This window comes from Oncorhynchus mykiss, chromosome 16 (genome assembly GCF_057628025.1).
Source record: "Oncorhynchus mykiss isolate SJ-2025 chromosome 16, ASM5762802v1, whole genome shotgun sequence".
Taxonomy (NCBI): Eukaryota; Metazoa; Chordata; class Actinopteri; order Salmoniformes; family Salmonidae; genus Oncorhynchus; species Oncorhynchus mykiss.
Genome location: NC_143037.1, coordinates 75,159,961 through 75,181,163, shown reverse-complemented (window position 1 = coordinate 75,181,163; position 21,203 = coordinate 75,159,961). Strand labels below are relative to the sequence as shown.

At 43.4% G+C, this 21,203-nt stretch overlaps 2 protein-coding genes across 12 annotated transcripts; one reads left to right on the top strand and one right to left on the bottom strand.

The window, feature by feature from the left end:
* Positions 1–18: 18 nt before the first annotated feature.
* On the bottom strand, positions 19–4,666 carry ngrn (neugrin, neurite outgrowth associated). Of its 4 annotated transcripts, XM_090203936.1 has the most exons (5): positions 3,884–3,994; positions 2,232–2,499; positions 1,833–1,943; positions 1,093–1,297; positions 19–1,059 (listed from the first exon to the last, which is right to left on the bottom strand). In XM_090203936.1, exons 2-5 carry the CDS (start codon positions 2,459–2,461, stop codon positions 262–264), a joined length of 1,344 nt encoding a protein of 447 aa, XP_090060062.1. In that variant the 5' UTR covers positions 2,462–2,499; positions 3,884–3,994; the 3' UTR covers positions 19–261. The 4 variants fall into 4 exon arrangements, with proteins under 4 accessions (XP_090060062.1, XP_090060063.1, XP_036801695.1 ...); XM_090203937.1 differs by lacking the exon at positions 3,884–3,994 and adding an exon at positions 4,530–4,666 and having other exon boundaries at positions 19–1,297; XM_036945800.2 differs by having other exon boundaries at positions 19–1,297.
* On the top strand, positions 4,590–20,374 carry LOC110492693 (nuclear transcription factor Y subunit alpha). Of its 8 annotated transcripts, none has more exons than XM_036947733.2 (10): positions 4,590–4,724; positions 5,699–5,789; positions 6,132–6,215; positions 7,416–7,562; positions 7,755–7,931; positions 12,407–12,584; positions 12,768–12,922; positions 13,383–13,556; positions 17,837–17,947; positions 19,913–20,348. In XM_036947733.2, the coding sequence occupies exons 2-10, from the start codon at positions 5,721–5,723 to the stop codon at positions 19,976–19,978; spliced, it is 1,161 nt and encodes a 386-aa protein (XP_036803628.1). In that variant the 5' UTR covers positions 4,590–4,724; positions 5,699–5,720; the 3' UTR covers positions 19,979–20,348. The 8 variants fall into 8 exon arrangements, with proteins under 8 accessions (XP_036803628.1, XP_036803632.1, XP_036803630.1 ...); XM_036947735.2 differs by having other exon boundaries at positions 4,724–4,848; XM_036947734.2 differs by lacking the exon at positions 4,590–4,724 and adding an exon at positions 4,827–5,486 and having other exon boundaries at positions 19,913–20,350.
* The last annotated feature ends 829 nt before the right edge of the window (positions 20,375–21,203 follow it).

Below are 21,203 nucleotides of genomic sequence, written 5' to 3'. Positions count from 1 at the left end.
AAACTTGTGACTAACCCATACATTTGAAATGGTGCTTTATTGGTTTGCGGCATAATCAGAGTCTCCGGCATCTTCCAACAGAAGTCTATTGCATTTGACTGTATTTAGGAAACCAACACATTAACAACATCTCAGGCTACTTCTAAAATGGCACCCATCAGGTCCTGGTCTAAAGTAGTGCACTAATATAGGGAATAGGGTGCCATTAGCCCTGGTCAAAAGTAGTGCACTATGTAGGGAATAGGGTGCCATTTTGCCAGCTCAGATTCTGTACAGGAAGTTTCCTTCACTGTCAAAGAACTCTCTCCCATTCGGTACCACTGGCGAAGGCTTTGACGTCAGCATTAGTTCCTCCAGTTCTTCCTCTGAAAACACCCTTCCATCCCATCTCTCCTCCTGGTCGTCTTTCTCCGACACATTTTCCTCTTCCTCCCACTCCCCTCTCGAGTCATCTTGTCCTGAGGTGTGTCTGCTGTGCAGGGTTGGTGAGGATGAGAGCTGGGTGGGTAGTGAGGTGAGAGGAGCAGCAGGATAATTTGCAGTAGTCATCATGGCTCTTGGGCCAGGGTCATCCTCCAAGTCCCTGGCTATCAGCCTCTGGCTACTGTGGCTAGCCAGGGTGACCAGGGCACCAGTGTCACTTCCTGTGGGCAGCATGGCTGGTTTCCTACTTCTATGTCCAGAGGCAGGCAGCTGTGTTCTGCCCGGCCTCCCTGCCTCTCCACCACCAGGTAGGGCCACCTGCCTATCCTGTCCCCCTGCTCCACCCCCAGGTAGGGCTTTCTGTCCCCCTGCTCCACCCCCAGGTAGGGCTTTCTGTCCCCCTGCTCCACCCCCAGGTAGGGCTTTCTGCCTGCCCTGTTCCCCTGCTCCACCCCCAAGTAGGGCCACCTGCCTCTCCTGTCCCCCTGCTCCACCCCCAGGTAGGGCTTTCTGCCTGCTCTGTCCCCCTGCTCCACCCCCAGGTAGGGCTTTCTGCCCGCCCTGTCCCCCTGCTCCACCCCCAGGTAGGGCTTTCTGCCCGCCCTGTCCCCCTGCTCCACCCCCAGGTAGGGCTTTCTGCCTGCCCTGTCTCCCTCCAGGTAGGGCCACCTGCCTATCCTGTCCCCCTGCTCCACCCCCAGGTAAGGCCTGCTGTCTCAGCCTGGCCCACACGCTGGTGTCCTGTTTAGCTTTCCTCTCTGGGGTGGGGGCGAACTTGCTCCTCAGGACTCGTAGGATGACGTCACGATGGACCGAGAATCCCTCTGCCAGACGGTCAATGGTCCATTCCTCTGGTAGCTCCTGCTTCAGATACCTGGGTGTAGTCAGTAATGGAGTCATTGAGACAAAACGTTGACAATGTTGCAGATAAAGCTGACACGACTCCCTAGTCTACCTGACAGACAATCAAAACATGTCATTCATACAGTACAGCAAAGCTGTCATTAAGGCAAACGGTGGCTACTTTGATGAATCTCAAATCTATTTATATATATAACACTTTTTTTTGGTTACTACATGATTCCATATGTGTTATTTCATAGTTTGTTTTCACTATTCTACAAGGTAGAAAATAGTAAAAAAATAAAAAAATAAAGACAAACCCTGGAATGAGTAGGTGTGTCCAAACTTTAGACTTTTGTACTGTGTGTGTGTATGTATATATGTATGTATGTATGTATGTATGTATGTATGTATGTATGTATGTATGTATGTATGTATGTATGTATGTATGTATGTATGTATGTATGTATGTATGTATGTATGTATATGTATATATATATATATATATATATATATATATATAAAATATATTTCAGAATATTTAGTAACATTGCAGTCTTCCTCACCTGATCTGTTCCATGGCGTCCCAGCTCAGCCTCCTCTCTGGAGCTCCAGACTCGGTCAGCTGTCTCTTAACTATATGGTACTTCACCGTCCTCTGTCTCCTCCTCTCTTCACTAGACAGGGGCCAAGGTGAGACGGGCGGCATTAGGCCTAGTTGCATCACGAGTGTGGAGTGACGACTTTGTTAAATGATATGATATTTATCTTAAGATACTATGTAGACCCATCACTGACTGGGTGAAAGTGGCAGAGTATGTAGACAGGCATCCTTCAATAGGCCTGGTGGTCCCAGGTCTGTTTGTGCCGTATAAGTCACCAACAGCTGTTGTCAGAAAGGCTGCTCAAACAGAACTTGGGACCAGACAAAGCCTAGGGTTCAGTTTAGGATAAATGTTTCTCACCTGAACACAGCCTGGACCTTGTCGTCTACATCGTCCACATCTGGATCTGGATCTTCAGACCTCTCCTCCTTCCCTCTGTGTCTGTGGGCCGAGGTCCTGTGTGTCTGCCTCTGATCCATCCAGGCCTTGCTGGCATCGCTGCAGAGGTGTCGACTACAGCTCCTTGTGGGCATCACTGACAGTTTGCCAAGCCTTGAGGCTATCAAGGAGACAATCCTGAAAGACATCATGGCTATTCTGAAGGCTCACCACTGGTCACCAGACACTACTGGATGAAGAAAAGACAGGATCAGAAATTCTCAACATTTTCAATCTATCCGATTTGCCCAGTACGTCCATTTTGTCTGATCTAGTTAGCAAAAAAAAAAAAAAGTTAATCTCAATGAAATAACCTCATTGCCAATGGAAAGACTCTCAAACTTTTACAGATGCACAACAGAGCATCCTGTCGGACTATATCACCGCCTGGTACCGCAACTGAAAAACAGCTTCTATCTCAAGGCCATCAAACTGTTAAATAACCATTACTACTCGGCTACCACCCGGTTACTCAACCGTGCACCTTAGAGGCTGCTGCCCACTGTGCATAGACATGGAATCACTGGTTACTCAACCCTGCACCTTAGAGGCTGCTGTCCACTGTGCATAGACATGGAATCACTGGTTACTCCACCCTGCACCTTAGAGGCTGCTGCCCACTGTGCATAGACATGGAATCACTGGTTACTCAACCCTGCACCTTAGAGGCTGCTGCCCACTGTGCATAGACATGGAATCACTGGTTACTCAACCCTGCACCTTAGAGGCTGCTGTCCACTGTGCATAGACATGGAATCACTGGTTACTCCACCCTGCACCTTAGAGGCTGCTGCCCACTGTGCATAGACATGGAATCACTGGTTACTCAACCCTGCACCTTAGAGGCTGCTGCCCACTGTGCATAGACATGGAATCACTGGTTACTCAACCCTGCACCTTAGAGGCTGCTGCCCACTGTGCATAGACATGGAATCACTGGTTACTCAACCCTGCACCTTAGAGGCTGCTGCCCACTGTGCATAGACATGGAATCACTGGTTACTCAACCCTGCACCTTAGAGGCTGCTGCCCACTGTGCATAGACATGGAATCACTGGTTACTCAACCCTGCACCTTAGATGCTGCTGCCCACTGTACATAGACATGGAATCACTGGTCACTTTAATAATGGAACACTAGTCACTTTAATAATGGAACACTAGTCACTTTAATAATGTTTACATACTGCTTTACTAATTTCATGTGTATATACTGTATTCTACTGTATTTTAGTCAATGCCACTCCGAAATTGCTCGTCCTAACATTAATATATTTCTAATTCCATTATTTTACATTTTGTGTGCATTGTTGTGAATTGTTAGATACTACTGCACTGTTGGAGCTAGGAACACAAGTATTTCGCTACAAACGCAATAACATCTGCTAAATATGTGTATGCGATCAATAAAATGTGATTTGATAGTAACCTTGGATAGTATACAGAGCCAAAGACCTTAGCTAGTTAGCTAAATACGCCTCTTGCTGCTACCGCACATTCACGTCTCACAAAGTAGTCAAACAATAACCAGGTGTCTAGCCAACATTGATAGAAATAATTAACAATTGTATTCACCCAAATAAGATTCTCCTGCTTTCTTTAGCTACATTTCAGTCTAGACCTGCTTGTCTCGTGGAAACGATGCAGCCTTTCCGCAAACAGTCTGGCATACAACCTATATTTCCACATACTGCCACCTACTGGCATGTGGTGTTGAAAACCCCCGATACATTTCAGTCACTACTTGGTCGAAAATACCAAACAACAAACTTTTAATTTAAGTAAATGCATTGATATTTATGAATATTAGACTCACATAGGCTCATTAAATAGACTCATTAAACGCAAATTATTAGCTTGAAAATGATGTCTGAGTGTTGGAGTGTGCCCTTGGCTTTCCGTAAATGTAAAAAACATAACGGTGCCGTGTGATTTTCTTAAAATAAGGATTTGAAATTATTAATACCTTTACTTTTAATACGTAAGTATATTTAGCAATTACATGTACTTTTTGATACTTAAATATATTTAAAACCAAGTAATTTTAGACTTTTACTCAAGTAGTATTTAACTGGGTGACTCACTTTTACTTGAGTCATTTTCTATTAAGGTATCCTTACTTTTACTCAAGTATGACAATTGGGTACTTTTTTCACAACTGAATCCAACAGTAAAAAAAAAATAATAATAATCTGAGTACTACAGGCAGGACATTACATACTGAAACAATTGCGTCATCAGTCGGGTTGTAAAGATCGGCAATCTTCGTCGTTCTTCGCCTAAACGATCACATGGCGTAACTCTTCGACATCGCTGTTGTTTTTCATTTGCGCCATTTTGTCTGCTCACTTTGGTGATTGGGCTTTGGAACCCTGAACTGGAGCCAATCAGAGGGATACCGGACAGCAGAGAAACGGTAATAGAAGCCCTATGGTTGTTGTCAGCACGGATTGGTTTGTCATTGACCAACCAAATTACTAACTCTACAAAATACAGGAATCGCATGTTGAAGCAAATCAACGTTGTTGTATTTTTGAACTGTAATGATTTCAGTATGATTGTAGTATAACATAATCCTTGTTACATAACCGAGACAGATTTGCATGCTAAATGCAACGTTAGCTTGGAATAAATCCTATAAATAATGTGATTTTTTTGTTGTTGTTGTAACTAGCTAATGTTATACGCAAATATTTATACATTTTCAACACGCTTCCGTTCTTTATGTGAACATTTAACTTGCTAGCTAAGCTAACTAGCTAGTCAACTATCCAGCTAGCTAGTTACCTAATGTAATACCTGTGCCTTGTCTCAAGCTAGCTAACGTTAGCTGTGTAGCTAGCAACAGTAAAGCTAGCGAACAACAAAGAAAAAGCACACACTTCAAGATGTCCTTCAACAAATCTAACGTTAGCAAGCATTTGTATTCATTTGCTGCAGGATGTAACATGTAGCCCATTTTGTTAATTTCAAGAAATATTGTCCAAATCAAATTTTATTGGTCACATACAAATATTTAGCAGATGTTATTGCGGTTGTAGCGAAATGTTTGCACTCAAACTGAGTGATAATCCGATGATGTACCCGCCTCAGCTGAATCTTTAAATTAGACTACAATCCTGGGGAACAAGAACCGGAAAACACATAAACGCTTGTGTTCCACATGTCCGCTGAAATGGTGACTGTTTAGCTAGTCCAGCTAATGGCCCAACAATCAATCACAGTATTTTTCCTTGTTATATGTGGCAACAACAACCTCATAGCCTATGATTGCTTGTGTGACCCTTCGGGATTGATATGCCAGTTTGTATTGGATTTTTCCCTTTGTATCCCTAATTTGTCACAATGCCTCTAATTTGATTGATCAAACTGTATTTTGACAATTGACAGGAAGGACTGTGACTAACTGACCATGGAGTACACCACCTCAACAGGGGAGCAGATAGTCGTACAGACGTCCAATGGACAGATCCAACAACAGGTGAGTGGCAACGGTTCAACCTGAGCTGGGTGAATCTCAACCAGACTTTACTGAGGTACACCAACTGAATACATGTTGTTGAGTCTAGACTGAGACGTGTCATTATAGGCAATTCATTTTATATGAAATGATTCAATCTAATCTCTTGAGACTTCTGGGATAAGTGAACTGTAGCTGTTCATTAGGCACTAAACGTCAGAAAACTGAACGAAACAGGGAGGGACTACCTGGATTTAGGGGCTTGTTTAAATAAGAAATGCAAATGATTATTTTTTTCCGTTACAAAAATGCTTTGAAACGGTTTCCGGTTGCGTGCCCTAATGAACATGACCTTGTCTGCAGACTCAGGGCACAATGACGGCTGTGCAGCTGCAGACCGAGGCGCCGGTATTGACGGCCTCTGGCCAGCAGGTGCAGACACTCCAGGTAGTGGTGTGACCGTCTGCCTATGTCACATTGTCACCCGGTCACAGTATTACATCGCACTGCATTATTGTCACAGTGTACAGCATGCCTCTCGCCTACCATGATTACCATGCCCCATCTCAGTGCTAGCTTCCCTAGAATGCTATCGCTGCTCTGAGCTGCATGTCCCCAGCTCAGTGACTGGTTTGACTGAGTCAGTCCGAGTCATCCATGAAGGTACTAGCAACAGTCTGAAACATCGGATTGACCATCACATTATGGCCATTTGCCAGAGTTTTTCACCATTGTTCACGCTATGATACGCTTACACTGTCAACTGGTTCATGTGTTCATAATTTTATGTCCTAAAACAGGAATTATATTCTGTTTTAATGACACGCTTGGTGTTTTATCAGCGCTCTGGCTGTGACATGAAACTACAGAGTTATAGTATACACTGAGTGTACAAAATATTATGTATACCTGCTCTTTCCATGACATAGACTGACCAGGTGAGTGCAGGTGAAAGCTATGATCCCTTATTGATGTCACATGTTATATCCACTTCAATCAGTATAGATGAAGGGGAGGAGACGGGTTAAAGAAGGATTTTTAATCCTTGAGACAATTGAGAAATGGATTGTGTATGTTTGCAATTCAGAGGGTGATTGGGAAAGACAAAAGATTTAAGTGGCTTTGAACGGGGTATGGTAGTAGGTGCCAGGCGCACCGGTTTGTGCCAAGAACTGCAATGCTTCTGGGTTTTTCACACTCAACAGTTTCCCGTGTGAATCAAGAATGGTCCACCACCCAAAGGACATCCAGCCAACTTGACACAACTGTAGAAAGCATTGGAGTCAACATGAGCCTTCATCCCTGTGGAATGCTTTAGACACCTTGTAGAGTCAACATGGGACAGCATCCCTGTGGAACCCTTTAGACACCTTGTAGAGTCAACATGGGACAGCATCCCTGTGGAACCCTTTAGACACCTTGTAGAGTCAACATGGGACAGCATCCCTGTGGAACCCTTTAGACACCTTGTAGAATCAACATGGGACAGCATCCCTGTGGAACGCTTTAGACACCTTGTAGAGTCCATGTCCTGACGGATTGAATCTGTTGTGAGGGGGAAAAGGAAAGCATTCTTAATTATTTGTACACTCAATGTATATGATTATCTAGGAATGAATGTATCAACTTTAACCCACCCACCCACAGGTCCAAGGCCAGCCCCTGGTGGTGCAGGTGAGCGGAGGGCAGCTGATCACATCGTCAGGGCAACCCATCATGGTGCAGGCTATGGGGGGAGGACAGGGACAGACCATCATGCAGGTGCCTGTGTCTGGAGGACAGGGACTACAACAGGTGAGGAATTGGATGAGAGGAAAACCATAGACATATAATTGCTAGAACCCATTCAATTCAATTAGAATGCTTTCAGAGTGCAGTGTTCTTAAGAGTCTTTTCACATTCTAGGAATCATATTTATTTGAGCCAGAGTCTGGAGTTGGAATGATATTATGAGCACACTATCATCTGATTATGTTTCATTGTCAGATCCAGCTACAGGGTGGACAGCAGATCCAGCTGCAGAACGGTCAGACGATCCATCTAGGGGGACAACAGATCCAGCTGCAGAATGGACAGATGTTACAGCTAGGGGGACAGCAGGGTCAACCCCAACAGATCATCATCCAACAGCCACAACAAGCCATCACAGCCGGACAGAACCAGGTACGCGCGCGTGCGCACACACACACACACACATACATATGATGTACACACACACACACTCTGAAAGGTATACACCTATACAGACTTCTGATTACACACTTCCTCTTTAGGGACAATGTGACATCATCGCTAACCATCAGCATTTTATGTCTGAATTCAAACATATTTTTAGTGCAACTTCCACATGACGAACTACAATGTAAATTCAAATCTCTCATTGACACTGATTCATGGGTCAACTGATCCAGCTGCAGCAAGGCCAGAGATGTTTAGCTTCAATCCTATGCAATATATACATTCAGTGTTCCGATTGACCTTTAGATTGGGCAAAACGAGTGACCTAAGAGACATTGAGCGTGATATGAATCGTCGGTGCCAAACGTGCTGGTTCCAGTATCTCATAAACGTCTGGCCTCCTGGGCTTTTCACGCACAACACAGTGTCTAGGGGTTTACAGAGAATGTTGCGACAACAGATAAAACAGTCAGTGACAGTCCTGTGGGCGACAACAGATAAAACAGTCAGTGACAGTCCTGTGGGCGACAACAGATAAAACAGTCAGCGGCAGTCCTGTGGGCGACAACAGATAAAACAGTCAGTGGCAGTCCTGTGGGTGACAACAGATAAAACAGTCAGTGACAGTCCTGTGGGCGACAACAGATAAAACAGTCAGTGACAGTCCTGTGGGTGACAACAGATAAAACAGTCAGTGACAGTCCTGTGGGCGACAACAGATAAAACAGTCAGTGGCAGTCCTGTGGGCGACAACAGATAAAACAGTCAGTGACAGTCCTGTGGGCGACAACAGATAAAACAGTCAGTGACAGTCCTGTGGGCGAAAACAGATAAAACAGTCAGTGGGTGACAACAGATAAAACAGTCAGTGACAGTCCTGTGGGCGACAACAGATAAAACAGTCAGTGGCAGTCCTGTTGGTGAAAACAGATAAAACAGTCAGTGGGTGACAACAGATAAAACAGTCAGTGACAGTCCTGTGGGCGACAACAGATAAAACAGTCAGTGGCAGTCCTGTTGGTGAAAACAGATAAAACAGTCAGTGACAGTCCTGTTGGTGACAACAGATAAAACAGTCAGTGACAGTCCTGTGGGCGACAACAGATAAAACAGTCAGTGGCAGTCCTGTGGGCGACAACAGATAAAACAGTCAGTGACAGTCCTGTGGGTGACAACAGATAAAACAGTCGGTGGCAGTCCTGTGGGCGACAACAGATAAAACAGTCGGTGGCAGTCCTGTGGGCGACAACAGATAAAACAGTCAGTGACAGTCCTGTGGGCGACAACAGATAAAACAGTCAGTGGCAGTCCTGTGGGCGACAACAGATAAAACAGTCAGTGGCAGTCCTGTGGGCGACAACAGATAAAAGTCGGTGGCAGTCCTGTGGGCGACAACAGATAAAACAGTCAGTGACAGTCCTGTGGGCGACAACAGATAAAACAGTCAGCCGCAGTCCTGTGGGCGACAACAGATAAAACAGTCGGTGGCAGTCCTGTGGGCGACAACAGATAAAACAGTCAGTGACAGTCCTGTGGGCGACAACAGCACGTTGATGAGAGGGTCAAAGGAGAACGGCAAGAATTGTGTAAGTTAACAGGCGGGGGAAATTACTAAACACATAACTCGTCGGTCCTTGTCACGGATTGGCTATTACAGCAGACGACCATACCGGGTTCCACTCCTATCAGCTACAAACAAGAAGAAGCAGGGCTAGTTGGGCACGCCATCACCAACACTGGACAATTGGAAGAGTGGAAAAACATCTCCTGGTCCGACGAATCCCGGTTCCTGTTGCGTCATGCTGATGGCAGAGTCATGATTAGGCGTAAGCAGCATGAGTCCGTGGCTCCATCCTGCCTGGTGTCAACAGTACAGGATGGTGGTGGTGTAATGGTGTGGGGAACGTTTCATTGGCCCCCGTTAGGTCCCTTGATTCAAATTGAGTAATATTTCCATGCCCTGAAGAATTAAGGCTGTTCTGTATGCAACGGGTGCTGGACACGGTACTAGATGGGTGTACCTAATAAACTGGCATGTGTGTGTACAGTGGCAAGAGAAAGTATTTGAACCCTTTGCAATTACCTGGACTTCTGCATAAATTGATCATAAAATGTAACAACAATATACAAACACAGTCTGCTTAAATTTAACGACACAAACACTTATACGTTTTCATGTGTATTGAACACACCATGTAAACATTCACAGTGCAGGGTGGACAAACTGTGAACCCTCGGATTTACTTCCGTGTTTTGGGTCATTGTCCTGTTGCATCACCCAACTTCTGTTGAGCTTCAATTCAGCAGGTAGCCTAGTGGTTAGAGCGTTACGCCAGTAACCGAAAGGTTGCTAGATCAAATCCCCGAGCTGACAAGGTAAAAATCTGTTGTTCAGCCCCTGAACAAGGCAGATAACCCACTGTTCCTAGGCCGTCATTGTAAATAAGAATTTGTTCTTAACTGACTTGCCTGGTTAAATACATTTAAAAAAAAAAATGCGAACAGATAGCCTTACATTCTCCTGAAAAATGTCTTGATAAACTTGAATTCATTTTCCCGTCTGATAGCAAGCTATCCAGGCCCTGAGGCAGCAAAGCAGCCACAAACCATGATGCTCCCTTCACCATACTTTACATTTGGGATGAAATTTTGATGTTGGTGTGCTGTGCCTTTTTTTTCTCCACACATAGTGTTGTGTGTTCCTTCCAAACAACTCAACTTTAATCTGTTCACAGAATATATTTCCAGTAGCGCTGTGGAACATCCAGGTGGTCTTTTGAGAACATCAGACGTGCAGCAATGTTGTTGTTTTTTGGACAGCAGTGACTTCTTCCATGGTGTCCTCCCATAAACACCGTTCTTGTTTAGTGTTTTACGTATCGTAGACTCGTCAACAGAGATGTTAGCATGTTCCAGAGATTTCTGTAAGTCTTTAGCTGACACTCTAGGATTCTTAACCTCATTGGGCATTCTGTTCTGTGCTCTTGCAGTCATCTTTGCAGGACGGACACTCCTAGGGAGAGTAGCAACAGTGCGGAACTTTCTCAATTTTAAAGACAATTTGTCTTACCGTGGACTGATGAACATCAAGGCTTTTAGAGATACTTTTATAACCCTTTCCAGCTTTATGAAAGTCAACCATTCTTAATCTTAAGTCTTCTGAGATCTCTTTTGTTTGAGGCATGGTTCACATCAGGCAATGCTTCTTATGAATGGCAAACTCAAATTTTGAGAGTTAAATTTTTTTTTAAATATAGGGCAGGGCATCTCTAACCAACATCTCCAATCTCGTCTCATTGATTGAACTCCAGGTTAGCTGACTCCTGACTCCAATTAGTCATTAGCCTAGGGGTTCACATACTTTTTCCAACCTACACTGAATGTTTAAATGATGTATTCAATATAGACAAGAAACATAACAATAATTTGTGTTATTAGTTTAAGCACACTGTATGTGTCTATTGTTGTGACTTAGATGAAGATCAGATGAAATGTGATGACCAGTTTATGCAGAAATCCAGGTGATTCCAAAGGGTTCACATAGTTTGTCTTGCCACTGTATATACCCTTCAATGGGCAAAACCCCCCTTGTTGGTTCAGTCTGATAGATATATACACTATTTTTTTTGTATTTTTTTAAAATTATATTCTATATTTCTTAATTTCTTTCTATTTATTTTGGGGATTTGTGTATTGTTAGGTATTACTGCACTGTTGGAGCTAGGAACACAAGCATTTAGTTAGATATTACTGCACTGTTGGAGCTAGGAACACAAGCATTTAGCTAGGTATTACTGCAATGTTGGAGCTAGGAACACAAGCATTTAGCTAGGTATTACTGCAATGTTGGAGCTCGGAACACAAGCATTTAGCTAGGTATTACTGCACTGTTGGAGCTAGGAACACAAGCATTTAGCTAGGTATTACTGCAATGTTGGAGCTAGGAACACAAGCATTTAGTTAGATATTACTGCAATGTTGGAGCTCGGAACACAAGCATTTAGCTAGGTATTACTGCACTGTTGGAGCTAGGAACACAAGCATTTAGCTAGGTATTACTGCACTGTTGGAGCTAGGAACACAAGCATTTAGCTAGGTATTACTGCACTGTTGGAGCTAGGAACACAAGCATTTAGCTAGGTATTACTGCACTGTTGGAGCTAGGAACACAAGCATTTAGCTCCACCCACGATAACATCTGCGAAATATGTGTACGTGACCAAATAACATTGTATTTAGATTTTTAATTATATTTTTATAGCATTAAGGAGATCGATCAGGGGTAAGGCCCTGCGATAGACTAGCGTCCTGTCCCTGTACTGGTACATCAAGCTGCCCCACACGACAGAAACAAGAGAGATGCTCATGCTCCTATGAGCCATTGTGGCTCGCACAAGCCAAGGCTACTTACTTTACTTGTCGTCATACTGTATATGACCCTGTCCTGTGTGTTCCTACAGGGCCAGCAGATTCAGTTGCAACAGGGCCAGCAGATTCAGTTGCAACAGGGCCAGCAGATTCAGTTGCAACAGGGCCAGCAGATTCAGTTGCAACAGGGCCAGCAGCTGGCTCAGACGGCTGATGGACAGACCATCGTCTACCAGCCAGTCAACGCAGATGGCACCGTCCTGCAACAGGGTATGTTTACAGTATGGACACACACACACATACACACCGACATGCTTGGACGCACGCTTGTCCGCACACACACACACACACACACACACACACACACACACACACACACACACACACACACACACACACACACACAAATAAAATGGTGAAGGTGGTGGTGATAAGAAGGCTTTTTCTCCCCAGGAATGATCACCATCCCAGCAGGCAGCCTGGCGGGGGCCCAAATGGTACAGACAGGGGGTGCCAACACCACCACTACCAACAGTGGACAGCAGGGCACTGTGACCGTCACCCTGCCAGTCTCAGGCAACATGATGAACGCTGGTGGCATGGTCATGGTAAGGCCCTAACCAGAGATACCCAGACATCCTATTACCTAGATCACTGAGGGGGTTGGGGCACGGTGGGTTCGTACCTGGTTAGTATAGAGCCTGTAGTGGGTTCGTACCTGGTTAGTATAGAGCCTGTAGTGGGTTAGTATCTGGTTAGTATAGAGCCTGTAGTGGGTTAGTATAGAGCCTGCAGTGGGCTAGTACTTCGACTCAGTGAGGTCATATAATTAAATATTACACAATAGTTTATCTCTGTGGTATGGGGTGTTTGATCAGAAATAATTGTTGCAAATTAGCCTTGGTCAGACACAAACACACACACACAGCGATCACTGTGTTTGCTAGTCAGATAGTCTATGCAGTGTCTCTCTTCTCCCCCCCCCCCCACACACTCTCTCTATCCTTCTCTCTCCTCCTTGCCAGAGGCTCTATCTAGTATGTCTCTTTTCCTCTCTCTCCCTGCTAGATGATGCCTAGTGGAGGTGCGGTGCCTGCTATGCAGCGTATCCCTCTACCCGGGGCTGAGATGTTAGAGGAGGAACCTCTGTATGTCAATGCTAAACAGTACCATCGCATCCTGAAGAGAAGACAGGCCCGAGCCAAGCTGGAGGCAGAGGGCAAGATCCCCAAGGAGAGGAGGGTGAGTAGCCCGGGTTAGTGTTAGTGTGTGACGACAGGCCCGAGCCAAGCAGGAGGAAGAGGGCAAGATCCCCAAGGAGAGGAGGGTGAGTAGCCCGGGTTAGTGTGTGACGACAGGCCCGCGCCAAGCTAGAGGAAGAGGGCAAGATCCCCAAGGAGAGGAGGGTGAGTAGCCCGGGTTAGTGTTAGTGTGTGACGACAGGCCCGAGCCAAGCAGGAGGAAGAAGGCAAGATCCCAAAGGAGAGGAGGGTGTGTAGCCTGGGTTAGTGTGTAACGACAGGCCCGAGCCAAGCTAGACTAAAGTAATAATACAAAAATAACACAATAAGAATAACAATAAGGAGGTTATACAGGGGGCACCGGTACCGATCTATGAAATTGAAAATGGCTATTTACTCTGTTCCATCTGACTGCGCAATCCACTGTCTCATCAGCCCAGCAAGACAATTTATAAACTTGATCTCCACTATAAAAAGCATCTAGACATTATCTCACATTTATTTTAGACTAACATTTAGTTTTCAACAGCAGAGATTTGTATAAACCTTGCTGTCTGTCTCTCCGACATTTGCAACATCGTTTCAATATTGAAATTCAATCTCCAGCTGACCCATAGTAATGAATGTCGGGAAGAGAGAGAGAGGCAGACAGCTTTTCTTAGACAGTCGAAATCACGAATTAGACTAATTTTTATGGCTATATACGAATAAATGTCTATAAAAAAACACGAAATGCAGCTAGTTTGTCTTTTCAGCTTCTGTTTTAAGTTATTGTGTTAGCTGTTGTAGTTGGCTATCTCTTCTGAACGGTGGCCTGGCGAGAGAGCAAATGTTCATTGTCAGGTGAAATCGCACATCGTTATGGATGTATACCAACCAAACAAATCACTAGAAAACAGCTTAAACAAACTATATTTATAAGTGTCAAGAAATGTAATGGCCATCCAATTTTCTCGGTTTTGTTCTATTTTTTTTATTTATTCGCAGCTACTTTACTGTTACTCTTTACTGTTACTCTGGCTGCACTGCTAGTTGGCTAGCTACCAAACAACGTTGCCAGCCATCATGACAACGGAACATTTAGAAGGAACGACTGGGTCGCGTCCAGAGATGTAGAACTAAAAGACATAACAACTGGGTCGCTTATCTGGCAAACGAACCGATATAACGAAACAACCAGCCGGTTTGGGTATGCCAGCAGCATACCACCCTGCATACCACTGCTGGCTTGCTTCTGAAGCTAAGCAGGGTTGGTCTTGGTCAGTCCCTGGATGGGAGACCAGATGCTGCTGGAAGTGGTGTTGGAGGGCCAGTAGGCACTCTTTCCTCTGGTCTAAAAAATATCCCAATGCCCCAGGGCAGTGATTGGGGACACTGCCCTGTGTAGGATGCCGTCTTTCGGATGGGACGTTAAATGCTCTTTGCGGTCTTTAAAGATCCCATGGCACTTATCGTAAGAGATGGGGTGTTAATCCCGGTGCCCTGGCTAAATTCCCAATCTGGCCATCAAACCATCACGCTCACCTAATAATCCCCAGTTTACAATTGGCTCATTCATCCCCCTCCTCTCCCCTGTAACTATTCCCCAGGTCGTTGCTGCAAATGAGAATGTGTTCTCAGTCAACTTACCTGGTAAAATAACAGATAAAAAATAAATTTAAAAACAAACCCTAGATTTGTGTTGAGACTATATCTCGTGAAAGGATGAAATATTATGTTGTAAAAAAAAAAATGTTTTAATGAAAATGTTTCAATCATTATTTTTGAATATGTTGGTAACTCATTGTGATAAAAGTGATAAAGCCCGAGAAAACCGGTTGTTTGGAGAAGGTTTGAAGGGCTTCTCTGACATTCTAGGACATTCTCTCTCTTGAAGGACATTCTAGAGCCTGCATTATTTCCCTGTAACCTACAGTATATTTGCACGGTAGAATTGAACGGTGAAAAGTACAGTGTGTTTGTTAGTCAGATAGTCTATGCAGTGTCTCTCAGAGCAGGACTGTGTGTTTGTTAGTCAGATAGTCTATGCAGTGTCTCTCAGAGCAGGACTGTGTGTTTGTTAGTCAGATAGTCTATGCAGTGTCTCTCAGAGCAGGACTGTGTGTTTGTTAGTCAGATAGTCTATGCAGTGTCTCTCAGAGCAGGACTGTGTGTTTGTTAGTCAGATAGTCTATGCAGTGTCTCTCAGAGCAGGACTGTGTGTTTGTTAGTCAGATAGTCTATGCAGTGTCTCTCAGAGCAGGACTGTGTGTTTGTTAGTCAGATAGTCTATGCAGTGTCTCTCAGAGCAGGACTGTGTGTTTGTTAGTCAGATAGTCTATGCAGTGTCTCTCAGAGCAGGACTGTGTGTTTGTTAGTCAGATAGTCTATGCAGTGTCTCTCAGAGCAGGACTGTGTGTTTGTTAGTCAGATAGTCTATGCAGTGTCTCTCAGAGCAGGACTGTGTGTTTGTTAGTCAGATAATCTATGCAGTGTCTCTCAGAGCAGGACTGTGTGTTTGTTAGTCAGATAGTCTATGCAGTGTCTCTCAGAGCAGGACTGTGTGTTTGTTAGTCAGATAGTCTATGCAGTGTCTCTCAGAGCAGGACTGTGTGTTTGTGTGTTTGTTAGTCAGATAGTCTATGCAGTGTCTCTCAGAGCAGGACTGTGTGTTTGTTAGTCAGATAATCTATGCAGTGTCTCTCAGAGCAGGACTGTGTGTTTGTTAGTCAGATAGTCTATGCAGTGTCTCTCAGAGCAGGACTGTGTGTTTGTTAGTCAGATAGTCTATGCAGTGTCTCTCAGAGCAGGACTGTGTGTTTGTTAGTCAGATAGTCTATGCAGTGTCTCTCAGAGCAGGACTGTGTGTTTGTGTGTTTGTTAGTCAGATAGTCTATGCAGTGTCTCTCAGAGCAGGACTGTGTGTTTGTTAGTCAGATAGTCTATGCAGTGTCTCTCAGAGCAGGACTGTGTGTTTGTTAGTCAGATAGTCTATGCAGTGTCTCTCAGAGCAGGACTGTGTGTTTGTTAGTCAGATAGTCTATGCAGTGTCTCTCAGAGCAGGACTGTTGCAGTCCTTTTTTTACATGTTCTATGTTTGAGCTGCTTTTGAAAGCAGAAGTCGAATTGAAAACATTATTGGCGTTGTTGAATTCGATTTTCATAATAAAAGCAAGCTATAGGACTGATGGTTTGGTTAGCCAAACTAGCAAGTCTGTTTGGTTACCAAGGCAACTACTGTACTACTACTACTTCAGTGGATGTTGATCACATTTTTGGGGGGGGCGTTAATAAATGTGTTGAATTATAGCCATGGTATATAAGGGATAATCAACCCGGAGATCTATGCGTTCTCTGGAAAATAATGCAACTCGGTAGGTCAGTTCCGCTCTGCCAGCGTGTTGTGGAACGCACCTTCCACGTCGTTTCCACAGGGAACGCACAGCCCCTAGTTAACGATCTCTTACTGTACGTGTGTATCTTACCGTCTGCAAACTACCGTCGGTTAGTTTGGCTTTTCTTAGCAACGTGTTTATATGTTTTTTTATTTGCGTCTCGGTGGTTGTGAATAGGGGGTTTCAGCACCGTGCGAAAGGCCTCGAACCACGTTACTAGCTTCCCTCTTGCACCCATTTCAGCAAACAAGTAGTACCCGCTCTCTATATGCACCCAGTGTTGCGCTTACTTAAAGGCCCAGTGCAGTCAAAAACATGATTTGCCTGTGTGTTGTATATACTTCTACACTATTTGGTTGAAATAATACTGTGAAATTGTAAAACATTATGATAATGCCCTTTTATTTATTATTAATGTTATTTTTTTTATTTCATTTTTTATTTTACCCTCTCTTTCTCCCCAATTTCAATCTTGTCACATCGCTGCAACTCTAGTGGGAAACTGACGATCATCCTGAGCTCCCACTTCTCACACATGGGGTTCTCTAATGTCACCTACTAAGAAAATGGCTTCTATAACAGCATTGTTGGCAGTTAAATGCAACAAAAAAAACTGTATTTATAAAAAACAATCTATAAATTGAGTTTTTGAACTCAACAATTTGTTTACAAGCATGATAGCTGTACTTTTAGTTCATTAGCCTATCAGTGTTTCTCAATGAGTTAAAATCACACGAATGCAACTAGTATTTACGATTTTACGGTAAATTCCCACCCCCCCAGCATGGTTACGAACGCAGCATCAGTTAGTGACTAACACCTCTCTCTTTCTCTGTCTCTCTTTCTTTCTCTTTCTCTCTCTCTTTCTCTCTCTCTCTTTCTCTTTCTCTCGATCTCTCTCTGACAGAAATATCTGCATGAGTCCCGTCACCGCCACGCCATGCAGCGCAAGAGGGGAGACGGAGGACGCTTCTTCTCTCCCAAGGAGAGGGAGGAGATGGCCCTGGCTCTGGCCCAGGTAGGAGAGCTGGAGAGGGGGAACCAAAAGCAGAAATTGAACAAGGGATTGTTTGAGCTCCTACTGGCTGCCTCAATCTGCCTTCTCCCCATAACCGCCATTATACAATTTGAAGTGAAGAGTCCTTACTAAGTTCTTCAGGCTATATACAATACACATAAATCCAGGGCTACAGACAACAATTCACTGGTGCCAATACGTTTTTCAGTTGGTGGCACTAGCCCATGATTTGGCGTCACAATAGAAACAAATTCAATGTCATTCCAGTGTTCCAGGGTTCTGCGATTGCATTTAAAAATAAAAATACATCTCAAATTCCCCTTAGATTATGCAAGGGCTTGTTAATTTGACCAATCACTGCTCCCGAGAGGTGCAGCGGTCTAAGGCACTACATCACAGTACTATTGGCCCAGCATCGTCCGGGTTAGGTGAGGGTTTGGCCGGGGTAGGCCGTCATTGTAAATAAGAATTTGTTCTTAACTGACTTTCCTAATTAAATATAGGTTAAATATTTTTTTTAAAAACAGCACTATTTCCGCATAAAATTGCCAAGTCATGGTTCAATCAAGCCACACGTCAATTTTCACGACAATTTCAACAAAAATCGTTGCATATCGCCATGCAAAATGTCATAATAGCCACAGCAAAATCAAGCCTCACAAAAATCACTGCAAAATTCAGTGCTTTGTGAAAGGTGCCACTATGCAGACATCGCTCCGCCATTTCCTGTTTGCAAAAATGATAATAGTTTGGCCTAATTTCAGTTTGTGACAACAAAGAAAGCAAGTGTACTGTAGAGAATCAGTGTACCATCTAAACCGCTAAAAAAAAACATCTAAAATATATTTTCAATAACACAAAAAATATTGTATTTTCGGCTGTTTGAATCTGGTGTTCAAAAACGAAACTTAAAAACGGGAAACAAAGAAATAGCGCACATAGAACAGATCTACCGTTTCATTAAAAAAAAAAGTTTTTGTCCCGAATACAAAGTGTTATGTTATGTGTTACATATTGCAGCTTTAAGAGGTGTATTAGACGACTGAAAAGGTATTCAATAACAAGTTTTTATCTAAAAATGTGATTTCAAAATATTTTTTATGTGCAAACTAATCCAGTTACTGTTGTATTTTACTGTTAAAATAGGGCTGCAGTCAGCATGCCAATTGCATTTCCCATTTCACAACTTGAGACATCTGTGGGCATTGTTTCGTGTGACAAAAATGCAACATTTAGAGTGGCCTCATGCTGTTTAATCAGCTTCTTAATGTCACACATGTCAGTTGGATGGATTATCTTGGCGAAGGAGGAATACTCACTAACAGCGACGTCAACAAATGTGTTGCCAAATTTTGAGAGAAATAAGAGTTTTGTGTGTTTTATTTCAGATCATAAAACATGGGGCCAACACTTTACATATTCCGTTTATACCCGTTGTTCAGTGTAATTTGTAAACATTTAAAAAAAAAAACATATTTCCACTTTAACATTAATGGGGTATTGTGTGAATTAAAAAAATAATAATCTAAATTTGATCTATTTTTAAATTCAAGCTGTAACACAACAAAGTGTAGAAAGTCTTGGGGTGAGAATACTCTCTGAAGACACTGTAGGTAGAATCTTATTCAAAATGATTCCACAGCTGTGATGGGCTGGGGATTCCAACAGGCATTAACTCTGGGCCGTGAAGACATACGCTACGAAGAAAGCTGAAGAAATTATTTTATTAATAAATAAAGAGTAACTTTTTTTTTTTACTTTGAAAATGCGGATTGGGTTGTAGATCAGTAAAAAAAAAAAAAAACATCAAATATATTCCCTTTTGAGATGCAATTTTGAGGCATTGATGACTGTGTAATGGGTGTATAGACATTTAACTAGTGAATGTTTTTGGTTGCATGTGTTGACTGGTATCCTTACATCTTTCCCCCATCTCTCTTGCTCTCTCTCCTTCTCTCCCCGTAGCAACAGGCAGAGCTGGCCGCCCAGGCAGGAGAAGACTCTGTAGCCCAGATGGTCCGTGTTTCATAGCATTCGACACCCCGACAATGTCTTCCTCCGTATATACACCTCTCGCTAGGCTTGGCCGATAAACCGTGTACCGGGGTGTTTCCAAATACCGACAGTATGATTTTTAATACCGTTTAAAAAATATATATATTATAATATTTTTGTTTTGGGGGGTGCATGCTACAGCACTGCTTAGAAATCTCAAAAGTGTCAAATCCTATTCAGGGCTCCAGCTATGCATTTGGTTTGCTAACTTGCTCGCTAAGTGGCTAGATGTCAAGATCAAGCTTCTTGGTTACTGCAAAGACAGTCAATCCCATCCTGGATTAAGAACACTCAACCCTCTTGCCTAAATTGTTTATTGCGTAATTATATATATATATATATATATATATATATATATATATATATATATATATACACATACACACACACACACACACACACACACACACACACACACACACACACACACACACACACAGTGGGGCAAAAAAAGTATTTAGTCAGCCACCAATTGTGCAAGTTCTCCCACTTAAAAAGATGAGAGAGGCCTGTAATTGTCATCAGGGGTACACTTCAACTAAGACAGACAAAAATGAGAAAAAAATTCCAGAAAATCACATTGTAGGATTTTTAATGAATTTATTTGCAAATTAGGGTGGAAAATAAGTATTTGGTCAATAACAAAAGTTTAGATCAATACTTTGTTATATACCCTTTGTTGGCAATGACAGAGATCAAACGTTTTCTGTAAGTTTTCACACACTGTTGCTGGTAGTTTGGCCCATTTCTCCATGCAGATCTCCTCTAGAGCAGTGATGTTTTGGGACTGTTGCTGGGCAACACGGACTTTCAACTCCCTCCAAAGATTTTCTATGGGGTTGAGATCTGGAAACTGGCTAGGCCACTTCAGGACCTTGAAATGCTTCTTACGAAGCCACTCCTTCATTGCCCGGGCGGTGTGTTTGGGATCATTGTCATGATTTTTGCTCACCATTCTTGTGATCATTTTTACCCCACGGGGTGAGATCTTGCGTGGAGCCCCAGATCGAGGGAGATTATCAGTGGTCTTGTATGTCTTCCATTTCCTAATAATTGCTCCCACAGTTGATTTCTTCAAACCAAGCTGCTTACCTATTGCAGATTCAGTCTTCCCAGCCTGGTGCAGGTCTACAATTTTGTTTCTGGTGTCCTTTGACAGCTCTTTGGTCTTGGCCATAGTGGAGTTTGGAGTGTAACTGTT